This window comes from Phalaenopsis equestris, unplaced genomic scaffold, assembly GCF_001263595.1.
Source record: "Phalaenopsis equestris unplaced genomic scaffold, ASM126359v1 Scaffold000208, whole genome shotgun sequence".
In the NCBI taxonomy this organism is placed as follows: Eukaryota; Viridiplantae; Streptophyta; class Magnoliopsida; order Asparagales; family Orchidaceae; genus Phalaenopsis; species Phalaenopsis equestris.
This window is the reverse complement of record NW_018164650.1, coordinates 23,642-38,803: the sequence shown is the minus strand read 5'-3', so window position 1 is coordinate 38,803 and position 15,162 is coordinate 23,642. Positions and strand designations below refer to the sequence as shown.

Below are 15,162 nucleotides of genomic sequence, written 5' to 3'. Positions count from 1 at the left end.
CGCCGTCGGCGGCCTCAAGGGCGCCGTCGGCGGACCTTCTTAATGAATTAATTCTAGAGTCTCGGGAAAATCTTGTCGTCGGCGGGGTCGATGGCACCGTCGGCGCCTTAGTTCAATTCTTCACATTTTGGCCATTTTCGCTCCAAATTCGCTCCTTTTTGCATCTTTTTGCTCCAACAATCTTATTTCATCATTCATGCAACAAAATATCAAAATTAATTTTCTTTAAAGTGTAATATCATAAAAAACAGTATAAAATATGTATGAAAATCTCGACATATTTTCCTCTGATCAATATGTAACATTTAAATTTCAATTTTTACATATATGTCAGCTCACCTAAGGCATAAAAAGATTTATTTCACTTTTTCTGTTGGGATAAGATATACGCCAGTTGATGTAGTATATATATAAATCAAATAGGAGAATGATCGACGAAGCAAAAAAATAGAACGAGAAAAAATCACACCAGAAAAAAACGCGCGGATTTACATGGTTCGACAAATTGCCTACGTCCACGGTGTTGCAGAGGATTTTACTACTTGAGGAATATACACTAGTCGATCATCTCGACTTACAAGAGGAATCTCTCACCTCGGTGCTCTTTTTTCTTCTCTCTCTACACCGAGATACACCGAAGAAACTCTACACCGAGATACACCGAAGAAGATAAACTTATAAGAGGAATAAAACCAATTTTTCTTCAACCACATGTCACCAAGAAGAAGTCAAAAGAGAACAATCTTCTTCTTCTTATTTCTTCTTCCTTCACCACAAGGAGCTACACCTTGCACTGCTCTTTGTCTATCCCAAGGAAACCCGAAGAACTCTTCCTCTATCTCGAGGAAGCAGAAGAAGAACTCAAAATCGTGACTTCACTTAATCTGAAGGTGAACTGTCTCTTATTCTATTCACAACTTAAAGGAAGCGGGAGGAGGCGTCATTTCACGAATATCGCGACATTTCGCGACAGTGGAGCGGGAACAAGTATCGCGACCTTTCCCGATCGAGCAGGAGGCGAGAATAGTTTCATGACAGCAGGGGATCGCAACGTTTCACGATTGGGAGCGGAAGCAAGGTTGGGGTCACGACGTGTGCGAAAGCGAGAAATCAGGAGGTAGATCGGGCTCCAGCTCTAACAATCTTCCACCTAGAGAACGATACACATGCAACATCATTTTCTTCCTCAAACTGATATCCTCCACTGGCGGAGTCACCCTTTTTATTCAAACATGAATCTTCCACCTCTGCAACTCAAAGTGTTGTCTTCACTCCAGAAGACCAACTGAAGTTGTGCACAACTTCAATTTCTCAAGACTAACACCCTCAGTCAACATATCAGTAGGGTCCAAATAGTCTTTCACCTCCAAGCTATATCCTGGATTACTCTTGTCTCTGTTTACAACTCCCACTGCATGAGCAATATCATGTCTCTGTTGAAAGCTTCTTTCAACAAGTCTAGCTTTGTACCTCTTACTGCCATCAAGCTCAGTATTCACCTGTTACACCCACTTGTTGTGTAATGTCTTTGTCCCTTGTGGAGGTTTTGTCAGCTCTCACTTGCTCGAACTTTCATATTGCAAGATTTCTTCATAGCTTTGTAGTTCTCCACCATCTGTTTGTGGAACAATAGAAATGGGTGTCCCAGACCAACTCTCCTCTTCACTTCCATCATCAACAAAACTATGAACTACCAGTAATAGTGCATCATGCACTTCTTCAGATATCACATTTGCGTTATCATTCTCCATTTTCTTGGGATTCCTGCAGTTCCTCTTTATGTGGCCATCCTTGCCACAATTTCAGTAGGTTGTCTGCTGACCAAACTGATTTTGATCTCTCTTTATTTGAGTTTATGTCGTGTCATCTCTATCTGAAATCAACATTCAATGTTGAACTCAAACCTGAGAACTATCCAGAATTTTTTCTGTGCACTTCCTTAGCCAAAATCAAATCATGAATATTATCACATTTCAGTTTAAATTTACCTGCAGAACTGCTAACTGTCATCCTCATGACTTCCCAACTATTTGACAACGATGCCAACAATATCAACGCACTTATCTCATCATCAAAATCAATTTCAACAGTGGACAATTGATTTATGATAGTATTGAAATCATTCAGGTGTTGAGCAACGGAAACACCTTCGGCCATCTTTAAGTTGAATAACTTTTTTATCAAGTACACATTGTTATTCGCTAATGGCTTTTCATATATACTGATAAGATTGTCATAGAATCTACAATCGTCCTTTCCTTGACGAAGTTGTGTGCAACGGACCTCGTTAGCGTCAATTGAATAACCCCCAGAACTTGTCGATCCAACAAATTTCATCCAGCCTCACCCATTCTTTCAGGTATTTTCCCCAATAACAGAAGATGAAGTTTCTTCCCATAGAGGTAGTCCTCTATCTTTATCATTCAATAACCAAAATCTATGTCATTAAACTTATCGATTCCTGATGCTATCACATCGTCTTTGCCCATCGTTTTCTTTCAGCCTCAAACCAAAGCTCTAATATCAGTTGTTGTGAAAACAACGACAATAAAATAAAAAATTGGATCAAGAAAAATCACAAAACAGAAAAAACACAGCGTAACACATAAATTTACGTGGTTCGACAATTTGCCTACGTCCACAGAGTTGCAGATGATTTTATTAGCTTGATGATTACATCCGTCGATCACCTCGATGATTATAAGAAATCTCTCTCTTCTTCTCTCCTCTACTCAAGAGCCACTGCAGAAGAAAAAGTCTGGGAGAACAACAACTGTGATTCTTTTCTCCTTAGAGTTCGGCCCCAGAAATCAGAGATATGGAATCCAATTCCTTCACCCGTATATATAGCACCCAAAGGAGGAGGGAGAGCCATGCAATTTTAATTCTAAAACCGTAAGCAGCACCTTAAAGCCTAGATTAAATCTGGGCTTTTAATTAATGCACTAGAAGCATCGCATCAATTAAGACATGCCTTTTTGGCCCACAAAGGAAATCCTTATTTGCGAATCCAGAAGAAGCAGACGGCGAGAGAATTGATTAGCGAATCCAAGGTAAAAAGCAGCAATGCATTAAGGAAATATTTAAATACATTTAAATATATTCCATAATTGCAAGATCTCTCCAAAAAAAGGAATTGTGGACCGGGCTCCACCTTAACACATTGGATCATATGTTTAATCATTTCAAGAGTAAGACATGATTTGTCCATAGTTGCTAAACCAACAGTTTGACTAGCAACAGTTTTTGTTTAGAATTTAATTGTCAATTTTGTGGATGTGGATGCATTCATTGATAATGGACACAAACATCTTATAATAATTGTAATATTTCTTTACACAGTTGGTTGCAAAATATCCTTAGCCCTCGCAACTAAAACATTGTACACGTTGCATATCTTTTCTTTTGCTTTTCAAATATTTTGTATATACAATTACATTTTTTGTACTCTTGATGGTGCTGAAATATGCTCTACATAAAATGCTGCTTTCAGTGAATTAAATTTTTGAAGCACGCATTCAAACAAAGAAAAGGGTCACAATTCATCAATAACCTGAAATTTAGAATAATTTGTTATCAAAAACTGATCTCTCTCGTTTTGGTTGTAAACTTCTTGGATAGCATAAATTGATTTAGTAGATAACATTGCATAGTCAGCCAATTCACTCAATAATTTTTAAAATACAGAGAATTAACCTTGTATTAAGAGATAGTTTTGGGTGTAAGTAGAAATTACATATTCTAATTAAATGTCTTCGTAAAAACTCTCACATATCTTTAGTTATATTATATGGCATTTAGATTGAAAGCAATCACTTGACTAACATATCATATAATCCATGTCATGACTATTACATATTTATTTTGCCATCGAGCTAATTTAGAAACTTTGTAGGATCATTCTCATCAATCTACTACCATGATTCTTTTCCCATAACAAATAATCAAAAGTAAAATTCCCAAGTAAAATAATTTCTACCAATGAGGCAGATGCCAAAAATATCCAACTTATCGGCTGACATGGTTTTTATGATTAATATGATGCTACAAGAATTCAATTAGCAAATCTCCCAAGGAATGATTGCCAAAAAAAAAAAAAAAAAAAAAAAAAAAGTGTCATCAAAACAGTCTGAATGAACGAGTTCCAAGCCGAGAAATAAAGCTGCATAAAGGTTCATTGAGGGAAACAGACAAGATATGACGTTTTTGGCCGAGATAAGACATTAGATCGGCATGGTATGACATGGATGGGAACCACATAGAGCTTTTGGGAGAGAAGGTTCGCTAAGGGTCCTCGCATTACACCGAGAGAAATGAGGGGTCACGGGCTCGCATGCAAACTTAGAAATGAGACAAAAACGGGATACACACGTTTAAAATTGGAGTGCGTGAAGATAAAAACATAATCATGGGGAACTAGATGACCTAATACTCCATAAGAAGATTTGCTTGCACAGATTGCCTGCCCTCACAAAGTGGGTTAAAGGTCTTATACATGATAATGATTAAATAATTTGCTTAGTTAGATCTACCCTAACCAAAAATTTATAATTATATTCCTAACAAACAAATGTTTAATATTATTCTTATTGATTGGCAGCCATAATTAACGGTTGGATATGTAAAGTATTATCTAAAAGTAAATTTGGTTGATAGGAAACCTTCAACCAAAATGGAAAAAACTTTAGTAAGAAATATTAAACTTAATTTTCCTATTACTTTAATAGTGATAGCCAATCACCACACATTTGAAGGAAAAAACTAGAGGCTGGATGATGCTTCTAGATTTAAATCTAATGTATGAAATCATACCATTTTCAATTAAAAAACATAAAGATTAACAATACAAATCTAAAGAGTGTATCATAGAACAAACAAAAATGAAATACTCCACCTCTCACGCATAGGTACGCACGGACAATTCCAAAATCCTTGTGCCGCCTCTGCAGCTTTGTCATCATAATGCCTGAAGAAGTTACATCCTTAAAAGATAGATTGCTACTGAAAAGCATACGTAACACGATAATTAACTGTAATACAATCATGCGGCGTTTACATACATACCACCCAATTTATATGTATTTACACTATTAACACATAAACTTTACCTTTCACATTTATACCACCTAAATACTTCATATCACATAAAAAATACCACCATTAAACTTCTAAAATGTGAAATACACATTTTTATGCATTGGGAAGGTGGCATGTATACAAAAATTGAACTTTTGGTGTTAGATATGTAAACTTAAGAATTGAGTGGTGAATATGTAAATCTTCCTGAACTCATTTACCTGCAAGGACAGAGGGGTGCACCGAGAGTTTCTTTGTGATCAGCAAGCCCCTGCACAATCAAATGCTCATAGAATAACTCAAGGGAAACTTTCCACAATAATGAGGTGAAAGTAATTTCAAAATAAACAAAATTTTAAATGCTTCATTTCTCGATACCTAAATGATAACGGAGTTAACCCAAAACAAAAATTGAAATAGAAGTATTATTTCTCAATTCAGATAAGATTACAAAGACAACCCTTCAAACGAGAAATAAATGATATGAAACAAAAAACGACACAAGCAAGCACCCCTAAAGTATATCCTAGGGTGGTGGATGTCGGCAAGGTGGTTCGTGATGGTTGGCGGGGGTGGCAGCAGCAAAAAGGAATGATGGTGATAGTGAGGCAAAAATGTATGAATGTCGGGACAACAAGTGAGGAGGCTGTCCCGGATTGGGTTCCTTGATTGGCTTGGGCGGCAGCGGTGCAGTGGGAAGGCTGAGATAGCAAGGAAGAGGTGCGATTTGGGCAGCAACAATGCTAGAAGGGAGGGGAAGGTGGCTGGTAGGCAGAGAACTGCATGAAACAACAACCCAAGTGCTATTGCGGGGCAGCGGCAACGAGGCGGCTAGTCGACCATAAGAGTGGGTGAGGATGATAGTAGGGAGGAAATCGAAGAGGAAACAACACCTAGAAGCAGGATATAGTTGAAACACCATCTGTTGTCGAAAATAGCTCTCTCAAGGAAAAACAAAGACTTCTACATAAATCTAAAATAAAAACTCACCAAAACATGACCCTAATTCAGCAAACACACAAATATATATAATAGCTAATAGATAAATTTGAAAGGGAAGGTTTCCCCTTTGGGAATCATCCAGAAAATGAGGAAGAAGCAACAAAACAAGGAAAACAGATGCTTCAATGATACTTCCCACTTTGATAGCATATGAATAGCTGGACCAGCCTCCTGTTGGACTGGAATACTCTAAGCTGAACCCAATGGCTAGTTCAACCACTCCCCCAAGCCCCGATTGACTTGTTACTCTTCCCTGAGTCCTACGTGCCTCCAAGCTAGTGTCAGTCTCCCGGGGTTGGGGATCTTCGACTTCATTCGTTGAAGCTTTCGGTTCCTTATTTGCAATCCTAGCAGCACCTAGATCCCACTGGTGACTGCATCGTCCTCCAAGATACCTGAGAGTCTTTCCCAATTTACGAGCAAACATCCCCATCGGTCTAGTCCTCTAGGAGTCTGCTACTGAACCAAACTGAACTAAATCTGCATGACTTGCCTCTGCTTCTAACTACTCCCAAAGTAATCCATGGTCAGATTAACCAGATCTGAAGTGGGGGTAACCTTAACCTTCTAACATGATGGTGGCGCTGACGGTAAGGTATTGACCTTAACATATTGAAATGTCCTCTATCATGCATGTCTCATGTCTAGAGGCTGGTGTCTCCATCCTATCATCCCCTGTCATCACCAAAACTAGACCCACCAATGTTGCTCTGCTAGTAAGGGCTCCTATGATCACGGGCTCTGCCAAAGGAAGTAGGATGATGTGTTTGCCCTCCTTGGTGAAGGAATATGAGTTTATGAATCCGTCATGTTGAGTTCCCCAATCAAACTGTCACAGTCTCCCCAACAAAATGTGGCAGGCATGCATAAGGACCACATCGCACCATACCTAATATTGTAGCAGGCTCCCAATTGAAAACTCCACTAGGCAACTCCAATCAAAGCTGACTCTATTCTCCTTCAGCTACGTTAAAAATATGGTTAGGAGTGCCTTTGAGTCATGAGACGCAACTTTTCTACCATCTGAGCAGATGCCACAATCTTACTACTCCCCCCATTGAAGACGAGATTGCATACATTTTCGTTCACCTACTATGTTGTGTTGAAGCCACTGCGGATCCTTTGTAATCTCAACCTGTAGGATCCGTCAAATCACAAGTACCTCTCAATCTAGTGGCAGATGACACATCTCACCCTGTTCCTTAGTTTTCTCATCGCTAATATCCTCAACGGCGCCCTGCTCGGCAAAAGACACAACTCGGCTCATTAGGCAGCTGGAGGCGATGTGCCCAAATTCATGGCATTTGAAACATTTTCTGGCAAGGGCTATAGCAGGCGTGCTACTTTTCTCCAGCTTCTTCTCACTGAGGGTGGCTCTATCCCTATCCGAACTAGCTTTCTCAACCCCCTAAGGTGTGCTCCTGCTGTCTTCAACTGTCGGTGGCTACCTGACTGATGGTGGTCTGCTCTATTTTTCCTGCAGCTCCACTTTCAACGCTAAAGTCTGAACGTTGTCAAGTGACCAATCGGGTTGTAGTTGTACCGCGTTGTCGATAGCGGGCTTCAGGCTCCCCACATAACGGGTTATCGTCTGCTCTTTTGGCTCGACCAGCTCACATTTCATCTACAACTGATTGAACTATGTGGTGAATTCCTCCACTAAAAGATCTCGCTGCTACAAGTGGTGGAGCCTCAGAAACATGTCCTGGTGGTAACGAGGTAGTAGATATTTCATCTGTAGTTCTTTCATCATCTTTTCCCACTTGAAAATTTTATGAAGGCTATCTCTTTTCCTCTGCCTTTGCAATTTCCCAAATAAGGAAGCTCTCTTTTTCAACTTGATGGTTGCTAGTTTCACCTTTCTATCCTCTGATACTTCTTCATACTCGAAAATTCCTTCAACTCTTTGTATCCATTTAATGAAATCATCTGGATTCATACATACAACAAACTCTGGCAAATCTACTTTGATGTCAAAGTCTTTGTGCCCTCCAAATAATATCTCCTCACTGAAATTCTCCCTATGGAAGGGATTTAGATGGCCCTCTTTAAGCCTCCTCTAATACTAGATTCTGAAATGATGTGGTATGTCTTCTTCATTGCTGAAATTCTCCCTATGGAAGGGATTCAGATCCTCCTCTCTTTCTCCCTTTCGACTCCTTGGATCTCGATCGAGGATAACCTCCCTGGGTTATCTTATCAATCTCCGCAAGCCTCTGTTGTAAACATCAAAAGACTCGCCGTATCTCTTCCCGAGAAGGCTCGAGCATATATCTTCTTGGTGACATGATTAGAGTTTGAGATTTGTGAAAGTAGAAAGGTTATTTGGTTGTAGGATGGAAAATTTTTGGGTTATAGCGGATGCTCGGAAACACTAGGATAAGACTAGGCTTAGGGTAGCTTTGATATCAAATGATAACAGAGTTAACCCAAACCATAATAAAAATAGAAATATTATTGCTTAATTCAAATAGGAATACAGTGATGACTCTTCAAATAGGAAATAAATGATAAAAAACATAAAACGCACAAGAAAGCACCCCTAAAGTCTATCCAAGAGTGGTGGAGATCAGCTAGGTGGTTCGGGATGGTTTGCAGTGGTGGCGACAACAAAGGAATGTTGGTGGCAGCGAGGAGGAATTGAAACATGTCGAGTTCAAGATCAGGTTACAACGAAGCATACATCTCACAAGTTGAGCTCGAGTTTAGCTCGAACTCGACTAGACTCATTTACACCCCTAAACCAAAGAAATCAAACATGAATTTAACTAGCGATCACTTAGCATAATAATTCATTATGTGTGCTAAAATTGAAAGAAAACTTATTTGATCAGTTAAAATATTTGATTGATTTGTTCTATTTTCATAAAAAAATCTATTATTAAAATAATAAAATTCCCCAGTGACAATGTCCAACTGCATGAGAAAGGTTGATATGCTAAGTTTGTGGAAACGTTAATAAACACAGACTTTCTTATATTTGTAAGAATAAAAAATGCTTGACTATATGGTATAACCCAAGTTTTCCATAACACTTTGAAGGCAAGGAAGTGACCAATTCTGAACTCTAATTTACACGCCACTATTTTACTAATTTCCCACTGCCCGTCTTTCTTTCAATGAATTAATCAGGCATTGATACTATCATAAGGCTCCTAGAAAGTATTTGAAAATTGGATTTCAAAGGGAGGTGGTTGTGGAATGGTGATGGAAGGCTAATACATGTGGTCAAAGGTGTTTGGAAGGGATTGTGGGGATAAATCTGTTGTTGGACAGCAGATTCAACATCTTCAATGACTGCCCCGGCTGAAATCAGCAAGTTGGATGGTGAAACGATAAGATACAGGCGGCGATTTGGTTCCACCACTTGTTCCTAAACAAGATATAGATATACTACTTGTAAAAGGATGAGGATATAGCACAGGGAAAAGCACAAAACTAGAGAAAAATCTCATAATTCATAAAATCAGCAAAACTGAAAAAATCTAAAACCACAATACAACCTATATAAAGGTCTCTTGAGAAAATAACCTAAGTAGAAACTAGAGAAATAAAAAAGAACTAGAAAGGAAAGAAAAATAAAGGAAACTTGCTGTCAAAATAGAAAAAAAATAAAAGGCAGTTTCTCAAGCCATCTCCCACGATCACGGGAATAACTGCGATCACGCATTAGGCGGGGTTCCGCGATACTACAGAAGCTGGTGCATGTCATTCTCCCTGAGTAGGAATAGTTGCTTCTTCTTCTCTAGAAACACCTGAATCTCACTGTCTGATATTATTTCTCATAAAATACTTACAGAGATTTCCAAAATAGTAGTTCATCATTATAATCTGACCATTTGTTTATGAGTGTGCTACTGAACTGAACTAAAATTTAGTGCAAAACTTACTCCTTAGGGCCTTCCAGAAAGAGTTCAAAATTTTCCCATCTCTATCTAAAGTGACGACATGTTGGATTGCTCTTAATGGCGGCTGCCTTTTGCTGGTATCAATTCCTCAAACTCATCACTTTCTAGGACAAAAAATGTTAGTTCTACTAGTACTTCTCTGAAAACTTGTAGAAAGATAATTCGTACGCCACATCCTTAAATACCTCAGACTTCTTCCAAGATAAGAGTACAACGTGTTTTCCATCTTTTTGATGAAAGAATATATGTTCTTGTAGCCATCATGACCAATTGTACTACCAAGGATGATCTAATAGGGTGTGACACGCATCCATAGGTACCACATCACATCATATTTGCTCTTGGAACTTATCTCCGATAAAAAACTCCACGATACATATCATGTCAACACTGATTTTACTCCCCTTCATCAACTAAGACAACAAATTGACTTCCGAGTAGTGATGCTCAATTTGTCCTCCAGTTGCGTAGATATCACATTTTCACAATTGTCTCCATCTATAATGAGATTGCACTTTTTTTTCCTTCACTGTGCAATGAGTACAAAAATTGTTGTGACGGAGCTATTTTTGCTCTCTTGTAGGCTCAGTTTGAATAACCCATCAAATTATTATCTCTCCCTCATCTGCAAGTAGCCAATACTCCTGTCCATTCTCTTTCTCTGGGTCTTCACTCTCTGCCACCTCCATTGTAGCGTGCTTAGTGAAAGAAATCACCTTTTTGTTAGGACAATCAGATGCAAGTGTCCAAAGTCATGACACTTAAACACTTCTTGACTGGGATGGATTTGGGAGCACTGGTGCACTCCACGTTTTCTCCACTCTGAATTTGTTCTTCCTCTAGAGGGGTTAGCTGGGATGCACCACTAGGTGTGCTCTTGCTTACCGATCTTGTAGCTAAACCCCATTTGAAAGGTCGTCTGCACCTGATATTGTTGGGTTATCTCTCCACCTTCAAAGCTAGGACCTGGACATCCTATAATATCCAATAGGGTTGTAATTGTACCATATCTCCAATGGATGGTCTTAATATCCCCAGATATTTAGCTATGATATTCTCCTAGAGCTCATTAAGTTCACACTTTAATATAAGTTGCTCGAACTCAACAATGTACTCCTTTACTGAGAGATTATATTGATGTAATAGTGAAGTTTCAAGAATATATCATATATGTAATTTTTTTTTGGTACTTACGCTGCATGCTTGTTTCTTCTTAGACAAAGCAGTGATTTTACTTATTCCCACACGTTGGCATAAGCGCTTCAAATTTTCCCACCATAAGGAAGTATTCTTCATCAACTTGATGACCATCAGTTTTACCCTTCTGTCAGGGGGAATATTATTATATTCAACGACTCGTTTCACTATCTGGAGCCCTCGATGAATTCATCTAGATCAATGCAATTATCAAAATCTGATAAATCAATAGTTACTCGAAGATACTGAATTCTCCTCTGATATTTCATATAAAACAGTTAAGATATTAGTTCTTCGTTACTGAAAATTTTCCAATGGAAGGGATTCACTTCCCTCTTAATCTGGTGAGCCACTGTTGTGGCTATGGGTGACCTCACCAGACTGTTTCCTCTAAAATGCAGCAAGCCTCAGTTACAAATTGCTAAGGGTTTTAGGTTTCCGGGGAGTATAGGACTGCAAATCAAGGTTGGACGGGCATAGGTTTTGGTGATAGGTGTATGGGTGAAATTTTGGTAAATGTAGGAAAGTTGGATTGTGAAATTAGGGCTGAGGCTAAGGACAACAATAAGAATGATTTGGGTATAGAGAAGATATATATTTTTTGGAATTTTAGTTTTGGGGCAAGAAAGATAAATCCCTAAAAATTTAGGGCTTGTTGGGCTCTGATACTAAATGATATTGTTCTCGAGCTCCTACAAGTTATTTGGGAAGTATATTTCATAGGGAGGTGGTTGTAAAATAATGAGGAAAAGTTAATGTGTGGTTGACAACGTTTGAAAGGGATTGCGGGGATAAATTTGCTATTGGACAGTAGATTCAACGTTGTCCGTGACTTTCCTGGTTGAAATCAGCAAGTTGGACGGCGAAACGACAAGAAACGGAGTCAGGAGGTTCCACCATCTGTATCTAAGTAAGATATAGATACACCACTAACAAAAGGAAGAGGATACAACACTCCAAAGAGCATAAAACTAGAGAAAAAACTCTCAATTCATTAAATCAGCAAAACTGAAAAATGAAAAACCATAAAACAACATTTACAAAAGTCCCTTGAGAAAATAACCTGAATAGAACGTCCAGTAATAGGAAAGAACCGGAAAGGAAAACATAAAGTAGAAAGAAACTTGTTGTAGAAATAAGAGATGCATCCTTGGGCTATCTCTCGCGATCGCAGGAATAATAGCGAACCCCCGTTAGGCGGGGTTACGTGATACCGCGGAAGTAGGCGCGGTCATTGATCCTTTTGAAGCTATAAATAGAATAAAAACAATGTTATAATATTCTTCTTCATCTATATATCACTCATCTTATGGTCAAGATAAAAGAAATGTAATAAGGGGACAGGCACTCTCAAATAAAAGGAATGGAAAGTACAGAAGATGAATCAGAAGAGCTATTGGAAGGGGGAAAAAAAAAGATTTGCTTGTGAAGAAGAACTTCCCTCCTATATAGTCATCATGGTGGGAAATTTACATATGCAGCACACCATTCTTATGTATTTACATATCTCACACCTAAACTTTCATATTTACATACATAGCACTTTAGTGCTTTAAACCTATGCATGAAAAGATATATTTCACTTTTAAAAAGTTGTAATATTTTTGAAGCAATATTAAATATTTGGGCGCTATGCGTGTAAATTTGAAAGTTTAGGTGTGAGATATGTAAACACATACGAATTGTGTGCTATGTATGTAAATGTCCCAATAATTATTACAAAAACACAATACGAAGATATCTGATTATTTATTAGTTATGAAGCTGAAAGCGCTAAATCAAACAAATGTATGCATTGGATATACCTTAATGACAACAGACGTCACTCCTTTGTCAACACAAAAATATGTCTCGGAGCGCCGCGCATATTGTTCTGAGAACTTCCTCATAATCTCAACAGACTTCTCGGAAGGTTCTACTACAAAATGTTGTAAATTGGAAAACAATGCATAACAAATCAAAATAATTGATGTCATATGTCGTAGAATATAGAGTTACTAACATGTATATAATAAGCCATGTAGATATAGAAGCGATCAAACAATGCACCAAGCATACAATTTTCAAAAAACACAAGCTATCAAACTTAAACAACTATTGACCATCTTGGATGAAAACCATAAAAGATAAAATTAAATTCAAGCAAAAAAAATTTTTGGCATGCAAGAAAATAATGACAAGTTAGAATAATATAAGACACAAATAAATGAAATCTCAAGTAAGAGAAAGAAAACTAGATTGCTGTAAATCTGATAAAACTCAATCATAGTGTAACCAATAACAATAAAGATGATTAGTAGGGGAAAAGAGGAAGTAATAGGAAAGACGTCATCAGAAAAGCAGGCCTCAAATTGTATGAGAAATAGCCTCTCCAAAAATTTCAAGCTTCATACTTAGTCCGAAGGTTCGAATTCAAGAGATAAAATATTTGCACATTCAAATTAAAATTTTATTCAGCCAAACATGATTTCAAATGTCTCTGGTGCCGTTATTTAAACAAAGAAGTACATACATACCACTCAATTTCTATGCAATTATATCTAACACCTAAACATCAATTTTTACTTACATGTCAATTTACTATGCATTAAAATGTGGATTTCACTTATTTTAAGTTAAAATGGGGGAATTTTTACGTGATATGAGGAGTTAGATATATAAATATAAAACACTGGGTGGTATGTATGTAAATGCCCCTTATTTAAAAGCACTATAGAACATCAACGAGGAACAAAAAGCTTATCTAAAGAAGCTACTGCCACAGGACTGAATTATAGAAAGCTGCAGCCTGATGATTATTGCTAGAGCCCTATAAGAGTAGTTGAAACAACAGCAATAATAGAGATAAGGATCCACCAAGAGAAAAAACGGCAGAAAGCAAAAAAACCCATAAACAGACAGAAACAACAATAAAAACCACAGATGGAGCTACCAATTGAAACATCAAACATTCACAATCAGAAATTTCAATAAAAAATGATATAATCAACACCAAAAATACGAAATCGGATGGAAGAATGTAACTACGGGTTGAAAGCCACAATAGTAGAAATAGGATTCAAATGCAGGTAAAAACAAATGTCCACAAACTCAATCAACTCATTACAACAAAAAATCAAAATCAAAATTTAACACAAAAAGTTCGCATTTCTAAAAATTGAAGAATTTAAGATCCATTATGTTGTTATCACAACATCATGATCTATTCTACAAAACCATACATCATGAGCATGCAGAGAGCATTTAAATTTATTGTTTTAGGGTATGATGCAAAGCTTAATTCATTCATAAGTTAGATATATGAAATTTATTTTTGGAACATAGTGATCAATTTCTTTTTCTGCTTGCATTCCCACTTAACTTTCAAACAATCTTCCCAATTCTCAAATAAATAAATAAATAAATAAACAAAATCATGACAAGGATTAGAATTAGCAACATTAATAAATTTTTTCTATGGAATAATGGACCTTGCATCACACCATTAAGAGTTTTCACCTTCTTTGAGCAGTTATTATCGATTAATTTCAATAAAAGCCAATGTAAAACACTGTACAAAGATAGACTTCAAGCAGGCGCTTAATTTGGCATCTTAGCCATTTTATTCATAAAAACATATATAGACATGGATTTTGCTTAAGCTCCTGAAATATTCCACTAATCTATAAGCTAAAAAGGAAAGAAACTGAATGAATTTTTCTTAAAAAGCAACTGAAACAAATAAAGACTACAGAGTTAACTTGCTAAAATATTCAGAAGCTGGTAGATTAAAATCAATATAGCAGCGTTCCCATAATAATTGTAACCTCAAATCTACACTTATAATTAGAATTTCATCAAGAACATAACGTTCTTGCATGAAACTACATATATTTCAGACTCCATCCTGCTCTTCCCGATTAACATTTCATCCTCAATACTAAGAAGTATCAAACAAGAAAAGAACTAATCCATATTCGTTCACACTAAAAAAAAAAAG

At 37.3% G+C, this 15,162-nt stretch overlaps 1 protein-coding gene across 1 annotated transcript in view; it reads right to left on the bottom strand.

Moving 5' to 3' along the window:
* The window catches only part of LOC110023061 (ferredoxin-thioredoxin reductase catalytic chain, chloroplastic), a gene marked incomplete at its 5' end in the record, with an annotated part of 50,252 nt that extends 37,151 nt beyond the window's left edge, over positions 1-13,101 (bottom strand). The window contains 3 exon segments of the mRNA XM_020722276.1: positions 4,895-4,966; positions 5,298-5,347; positions 12,989-13,101. Of these exon segments, the coding sequence (XP_020577935.1) occupies positions 4,895-4,966; positions 5,298-5,347; positions 12,989-13,101 (235 nt within the window).
* Between the last annotated feature and the right edge of the window lie 2,061 nt (positions 13,102-15,162).